At 32.5% G+C, this 8,479-nt stretch overlaps 1 protein-coding gene across 1 annotated transcript in view; it reads left to right on the top strand.

The window, feature by feature from the left end:
- Nucleotides 1–8,049, top strand: part of LOC110454218 — an 18,154-nt gene extending 10,105 nt beyond the window's left edge. Inside the window, exons 3-6 of the mRNA XM_021503628.1 lie at nucleotides 2,795–2,836; nucleotides 3,329–3,433; nucleotides 3,831–3,947; nucleotides 5,468–8,049. Of these exons, the coding sequence (XP_021359303.1) occupies nucleotides 2,807–2,836; nucleotides 3,329–3,433; nucleotides 3,831–3,947; nucleotides 5,468–5,710 (495 nt within the window). The 5' untranslated portion in view covers nucleotides 2,795–2,806 and the 3' untranslated portion in view covers nucleotides 5,711–8,049. The remainder of the gene's footprint in view (nucleotides 1–2,794; nucleotides 2,837–3,328; nucleotides 3,434–3,830; nucleotides 3,948–5,467) is intronic.
- The last annotated feature ends 430 nt before the right edge of the window (nucleotides 8,050–8,479 follow it).

The following is an 8,479-nucleotide window of genomic DNA, read 5'->3' as shown; positions in this document are numbered from 1 at the left end:
TCAAGACAATAGAATTGTGTTACATTCCTCCTCACAACAAATCATTCTCATCAAGACTATAGAATTGTGATACATTCCTCCTCACGACAAATCATCCTCATCAAGACAATAGAATTGTGTTACACTCCTCACAACAAATCATCCTCATCAAGACAATAAAATTGTGTTACATTCCTCCTCACAACAAATCATCCTCATCAAGACAATAGAATTGTGATACATTCCTCCTCACAACAAATCATCCTCATCAAGACAATAGAATTGTGTTACACTCCTCACAACAAATCATCCTCATCAAGACAATAGAATTGTGTTACATTCCTCCTCACAACAAATCATCCTCATCAAGACAATAGAATTGTGTTCATTCCTGTTGCAAGATTTTAATATATAGTTTTAATTTGTTATTTTTTGTCTTAGATTCAAACATAGTTCATCGATTTGAAAAGAAAACTATTTGCATGTAAGTGCATGTTTTTGTAAACAGACTATGTAGAATATTTCAAGCTTGAAAAACTTATGAAGAGGTATTTTATAGTTTCTCTGTGTTTGGGTGTGATGTTAAAAACAAGGATGAGATCTTAAATTTGTCTATAAAAACAGGAAATGATCTTAAAACAGCAGACACCAAAATATTTTGCAGACAGTATAAATTACTTGTGTTGACAGTTTTGTGGAGCTAGCAAGCCTTTGCCATCAGGGCTTCAGCTTGCTCATCTTAATGACATTGTAGATCATATTTATATATATATTTGATGCAAATAATTGACAGAGACATTTTGATTTCAGTTTAAAATTAATGGAAAAGATAATTTATTTACCTTCTAACATAACTTGTAATCAAACTGAAATTAATTACAAGTGGATCCCGGCCCTCGTAGTAGTGATAACGACACAAAGAGAGGTTACTGCAATTGCATATTCCTTAAAATTTAGCTGACAGTGAAATGACCTTGGTTTGTGGTGATGAGATGTTAAGACACTAGACACACCCTTGTTTTATGGAGTTCATGTTTAAGTGTTTGTGTTCAAGTTAATATGGTATAGGTTTGTCATATGTAAATCACTTTTATTTCCTGAGAAATACATTTTCGTGTAAATTCGCGTGGAAAGTCGCTCACAAATTCATTTTTTTAAATGCATATTGTCAACCATATTTCGTATTTATTAGCTCATGATTGCTCATGTGAGCTATTGCCAATCCGTGTTCATCAGTCGTCGTCCCTCGTGCGTAAACAATTGAACATTTTAAACTTCTTCAAAACTGCTCAAACCACAGAACGAAAGTTTTGTGCCAATCAAAAAATCTAAGATGGCCGCTCTGACCTCTGATTTGCTGAAACATCTTCAATTTTTTCTCAAGAATGGCATCACTAATTGACTTCTGACTTGGTACAATTGATCCTTAGAAGGTTCTGGACAAGTGTTAAGTTTCTTTCTGATGTGAAAATCCAAGATTGCCACCTCGATCTCTGATTAGCTGTGACATTTTCGACTTCTTCTCAAAAATGGCTTCATCGATTGACTTCCAACTTGATACAATATATCCTTATGAGGTCCGAACAAGTATTGTTAAGTTGCTTACTGATCTGAAATCCAAAATTGCCACCCTGATCCCTGATTGGCTGAGGCTTTTTCGACTTCTTCTCAAAACGTCTCAAGCGATTGACTCCTAACTTGGTACAATTGTTCCATTTGTGATCCAGTACAAGTGTTCTTACTTTTGTTGCCGATCCAAAAATTCAAGATAGATGACCTAGCCTCAGGTTGCCTGAGACATTTTCGACTTCTTCCCTCAAGAATGACTGCACCGAATGACCCATTCTAGATTTGATAATTACAAACCTAGTGCGTTTTACTCAATGGAGTGCCATTTGATTGGCCGAGACATTATTGATTTATTTGAACTTATGTGAGCGTTAAGGCCATTTAGGCCTCTTGTATTTTATAATCTGTTCCATTATAAAAAAAATCCTTGAGAATTAGAAGTTTGAAGCGTCATTGCGAAAACAAGTATTGTGTACTATGTAAGTACTTATGAGGGTAAGTTATGTGTTATAATACTCTACTTATGAGGGTAATTAAGTTATGTGTTATAATACTCTACTTATGAGGGTACGTTATGTGTTATAGTACTCTACTTATGAGGGTAAGTTATGTGTTATAATAATCTACTTATGAGGGTAATTAAGTTATGTGTTATAATACTCTATTTATAAGTGAAGTTATGTGTTATAATACTCTACTTATGAGGGTAAGTTATGTATTATATTACTCTACTTATGAGGGTACGTTATGTGTTATAGTACTCTACTTATGAGGGTAAGTTATGTGTTATAATAATCTACTTATGAGGGTAATTAAGTTATGTGTTATAATACTCTATTTATGAGTGAAGTTATGTGTTATAATACTCTACTTATGAGGGTAAGTTATGTATTATATTACTCTACTTATGAGGGTAATTAAGTTATGTGTTATAATACTCTACTTATGAGGGTAAGTTATGTGTTATAATACTCTACTTATCAGGGTAATTAAGTTATCTGTTATAATACTCTACTTATGAGGATAAGTGACGGATAGGGCATAAAAGTATTATACTATGCAAGTATGTGAAATGGTATATACCACTGATGAAAATAGAATTAGTGCTTTTATACTTATCAAAATTTGTTATGCATATTGTTTGTCGTAGAATTTATTCAATATTTTATGTTGAGTATTTGCGCCAATTATTGAAATACATTAGAGAATATATGATACAATCCTTTTCGTTTCTATTCAAAACAAGGCAAAATATGGCATGGAACTGGAACTTCTCTGTGTTGATAAGGTAAGTTTGATTATTGAATGGATAGATAAACGATGAATGAACAAACAAAAATTGATGTACTCCTTTCTATACCAAGATTACAACTTTTGTGATAAGTGCATATTAAGTGGTTCAGTTTAGCTTTCAAAACAAACGGTTTTATCTTTTCATTTGAAAAGTTGTACTGTTAATTTTACTTTCAAACCCTGATTATCGGTTGTAGTGGAATGGTTGTTATCAGAGCCTCGATTTGATGATCTGTGTAGTTACAACGAACAAGTGACCATGACTGACTGTCATCGTAAGCAAAATAAGCTATGGGGGACATCCATGTTAACGGCTGAATTGGTCTTCTGTTTATTGTTCCTTCTGTTTATTGTTCCTTCGACATACACAAACTTTAACTTACTGTTCGTATAAGTATAAATGCAGATATAATTTTCCTAGAGAGAGGAATACTTGTGTTGTGTTTCTGCTCTATCAATGTATCGTCTGCTCTGTTTCATTCCACAGTATGAAGAGTTGTACAAAATTATCCGCGGGAAAAGGAAGGGATTGAAGGACTTTGCAGAGTGCATCAAATATTTCCCGTTCCCAGTTTCAACTTTTCCAAAAATAGTAAGTCTGTTCTGCAAGTTACTGCTAAGCATAACTTTTACCTGGTAATAAGGGTGAATAAAGTCTAACAATATGTTGATATGATTCCATCTACATAGTACTATAGTTTCAAGACCCGCGATACTAGATATTCAACCAGTTACAAAGCACAGTTTTGCATAACATAAGAATTTGGTGATTTCAACTTTAGGAAACGTTACAGCAGAAAACAAACCTAGACCAGATATTATTAATATAATAATCGTATAGGGATATCTTGATCTTGAATTTGAAACAAACTGCATTATTTGACACTTTAATTCTTGTGTCAGTAAGATAAACATGTTCTATAAACGCCATTTGTTTGGTATTCTATGGAAGAAAATTACGGTATAAGGCTAACGATTCCTACTTACAGCTTGGTCCACTTATGCCTGGATTCAGGGATCTTATTTTCCTGGCCATTGACTTTGGCAAAGAGGATATCTGCCTCCGACTGGCAGATATTGGCGCTGATCTGTTCAGGAAAGAAAAGGTAAATTTGTTACATATAAAATGTCTCAATGATATTTACTAAATATTTATAACGAAAATAGACGGTAGGTTGTCAGATATCAAATTTCTAAATGATATCTAGTCAAGATTAAAAACGAAAGTAGACGGTAGGTTGTCAGATATCAAAATTCTAAATGATATCTAGCAAAGATTAAAAACGAAGTAGACGGTAGGTTGTTAGATATCAAAATTCTAAATGATATCTAGTAAAGATTAATAACGAAAGTAGACGGTAGGTTGCAGGAGTAAGTATTGTTAGAGATAGAGCGAGCATGAGCAAAAGTGGAACAAGTGAGTATCATGATACAAAATCATTCACACAAATGATCATTAATGATAAAGTTTTATGTAGACTAATAACTACTTTCAGTATACGGTTCTGCTTATTGAGATCCATAAATTAAATGAGAGGAATATGTTAGAAATACAACCAGTTGTTCATCTGTGGTGTGTTGAGTTGTCTTTCTTTTTATGTTCCTTTTCACTGACTTCAGAACAAAGTATTCCTAGTGAAGTAGAGTAGACATTGCTATCGGTATAAACTCTATCTCGTTGTGTTGATATATGATAATGAGATTTGAATGATTTGTAGTTAGTTGTGTTACTAACCTAACAGTAGCGTACAATGTTTGGTCTTAGAACAACCAACGCGAAGTCGCTTATTTTTTTTATATTGGACTGGTTTGTAATACAATTCTACAGACATTATAGTCATAATTCTCATGCAACTTTTTATCACCTGTAACACAACTGATCGATCTCTGTGTCATTCACATACAACAGAGTGTAAACGATACCCCAGGATGAAGATGTCCGGTGGACACTTTCCGAGATGTTGTATTATAGATGTTGTTTTATAAATGTTGTATTATATGTGTTGTATTATATATGTTGTATTATAGGTGTTGTATTATAGATGTTGTATTATAGGTGTTGTATGATAGGTGTTGTATTATAGATGTTGTATTATAGGTGTTGTATGATAGGTGTTGTATTATAGGTGTTGTATTATCAGTGTTAATTATATGTGTTGTATTATAGGTGTTGTATTATAGGTGTTGTATGATAGGTGTTGTATCATAGGTGTTGTATTATCAGTGTTTATTATATGTGTTGTATTATAGGTGTTGAATTATAGGTGTTGTATTATAGATGTTGTATTATAGATGTTGTATAATAGATGTTGTATTATAGGTGTTGTATTATAGGTGTTGTATAATAGATGTTGTATTATAGATGTTGTATTATAGGTGTTGTATGATAGGTGTTGTATAATAGATGTTGTATTATAGATGTTGTATTATAGGTGTTGTATGATAGGTGTTGTATAATAGATGTTGTATTATAGGTGTTGTATTATAGATGTTGTATTATAGAGAAAAAAAGAAAAAAATAAACGACGTCACGTTTGTCTTGGAACATCCAGTGTAATTTGATGATAATTTCCTATAAGTTTCTGATTAACCTTTTATTATATAAAACGTTATTTTGACTGTTTAGTATACCATTAAGAACGCCGCCGGAGAGGAAGAGCCCGTGTATATGACGGCAGTTGAGAGATCTTGGGATCAGTACATGACTGACGTTGCCGCCTTATTGTCACGGAAACAAGAACACCGACGTCACCAGAGGAAGTCCCTTCTGCCCAAACGTATTCACAGCCGTTTTCAGGAAGCAATAGCCCTAAAACCAGTGTTATTCAGATCACTATTCCTAGTTCAACCCGAATCATCCAGATCATAAACGAGTAACGGAAGAAGCCTTGGTATTGATGACATTTTTCTCTTGTAACAGGGAATTGTTCTTACCTACAATGATAGTATACACTTCTGATTTTATCCGTTAGTCTCCATGCTATACAATGCTGTATCATGGATCAATTCCTTGTTCTATCAACACTTTTGGGTTATATAAGAAGAAATAGAATATAATAGAAACACAAGATGCATATTTTCATAAAGATGTACAGCATAGGGTAATAATCACAGCACATTCCTCTTTAATGTCGTTCAAATTAACCTTCAATAAGACGAAATTAAAATCTAGAATTTTTTGTAGTCTCATCTTTTCCTTTTCAAGCGACGACTTCAAAATCTGTTCAAGGACTAATTTGTTTTCAAACTGTTATAATGGTGTAGTTGAAGATACATTTTTGAGAAAATTAAAAAAATAAATCAAAAGATTGCCAGTAATACGGTTAGCTGAGTGTAAAATCTGATCCTGTTTTTCTCTGTATGTATTTGATGGCTCGATATTTTATGTAACCATTAATTATCCATTATATATTCAACATGTACATTGACTATTAACAAACTTTTAAATCACTCTTTTCCAAGCTCTCGGGCTTATAGCCCTTCGTCAGGGATTAAATGTCACCGGACCTCTATGTCACCTTGAGTTTGTCAACACGGATGTGACATAGAGGTCCTGTGACATTTAATCCCTGACGTAGGGCTAAGCCCGAAAGCTTGGAAAATAGTGACTTAAAGTTTGTTAATATATTGTAGCGTCCCCTATAGGAACATATGTTTATAGACAGTTAGCGTACATTGACAAGATAGTAAGGCCCAGAACTAAACGCAGTTGTTAAACCTCCTGTGATATGTTCTTTTACATTTGGTAGAATGCATTATACGTTTTGCGGGATATTTTCATTTACATTCAATTAAATACATTATCAATATATTAAAGTAATATGTTGATTTACACTTGGTAAACTGTATTAATGAACTCGTCAACATTACTGTGTAGTAGTATTCGTGTATTGGTGACATGTAATGACGTGCGCATTTATATTGTTATATTGTTAATCTGTCAACCTTTAAAACAAGAACCTGGTTATGCGATATAGTTTGGTCATGTGATATAGTTTGGTAATGTGATATAGTTTGGTCATGTGATATTGTTTGGTAACGTGATGCAGTATAGTTTGGTAACGTGATATAGTTTGGTCATGTGATATAGTTTGGTCATGTGATGTAATTTGGTAACGTGATATAGTTTGGTAACGTGATATAGTTTGTTTATGTGATATAGTTTGGTCATGTGATATAGTTTGGTCATGTGATATAGTTTGGTTATGTGATATAGTTTGGTAACGTGATATAGTTTGGTCATGTGATATAGTTTGGTCATGTGATATAGTTTGGTAACGTGATATAGTTTGGTAACGTGATATAGTTTGTTTATGTGATATAGTTTGGTCATGTGATATAGTTTGGTAACGTGATGTAGTTTGGTCATGTGATATAGTTTGGTAACGTGATATAGTTATGTGATATAGTTTGGTCATGTGATATAGTTTGATATGTAATACATATATATGGTAAAAGTTGACATAGGTCAAGTTGGAGACATTTAATTCCATTGGTTACTTATTAACAAGATTGTTTTACATTGTATCTTCAAGTTTTTGACAAGATTAAGGAATGTTTCTATTACGGAAATACGTGAATGTGTTTAACCTTTACATAAGGAACAAATCTGTCATTGTTGTTGTTATTTTTGTGAGCGAATTTAAATCCTTACGGATGTATCAGTTCCAGCACTTTCTCGAAACATTTCTTATTTTCACAGTTAACTTATCTAAGTCCCTTCTCAAGTGACAGCAAACTCATCACGAACAAAACTAAAAACTCCAGATTGTTATATACGTAATTGTGACATATTTAACAGAGAATATAGATGCTTTTAAATCTATTGGTCTAAATTCTATTATCGTTTATCTATATTATGTGATGAAACATTTTACATTGCTACGGAGAAATTACAGAAAATTTTAATTTAATAGCTTTAAACGTTCATTAACGGTGACATCTTTAACTCAAAATTAGATATACTATTACTATTGGCTAAAAAACATATGAATTTGGTGTATATATTTAAGAACGCCTTTATTTTGAATTACTGTAATATAGAGAAAAGGGTCTGCACAATATTTTCTTTTGTATATTGAATATTTTGTGTTTGTGACATGGTGATATGTATTGCTAGCTTTGGTGCGTGTTACATAGTGCTATACTGATCGGCGTTTTGGTTATGGTAAAATGAACATTACTAAAAACAATAAAGTATTAGCATCATTTTGATTTGTTATATTTTTACTGTGATTGGGATTTTGTTAAAGCCGGTTCGTTCCAGTTTAATCTTAATATCATTCTTTGGTAAAAAAAAAGCTTTGTGGTTTCGGATTTTCACAGTTTATATATATAAATATATATAATTATCCTGATCTTGGCTATTCTTGCTTAGTCTAAAAAAATATTGATTGTCATGTTTCACATGCAAATGTCATAATTGTGTAAAATGCATATGACACTCCTTGGAACCCCATCCACATTACCTATTTTCAGATATACTATTACTGTTGGCTAAAAAACATATGAATTTGGTGTATATATTTAAGAACGCCTTTATTTTGAATTACTGGTAATATAGAGAAAAGGGTCTGCGCAATATTTTCTTTTGTATATTGAATATTTTGTGTTTGTGACAGCCCAATAGTACCTCGGG

The sequence above is a fragment of the Mizuhopecten yessoensis genome, unplaced genomic scaffold (genome assembly GCF_002113885.1).
Source record: "Mizuhopecten yessoensis strain PY_sf001 unplaced genomic scaffold, ASM211388v2 scaffold915, whole genome shotgun sequence".
Taxonomy (NCBI): Eukaryota; Metazoa; Mollusca; class Bivalvia; order Pectinida; family Pectinidae; genus Mizuhopecten; species Mizuhopecten yessoensis.
Note: the sequence above shows the minus strand (reverse complement) of the source record. Positions and strands in the feature narration are given on the sequence as shown.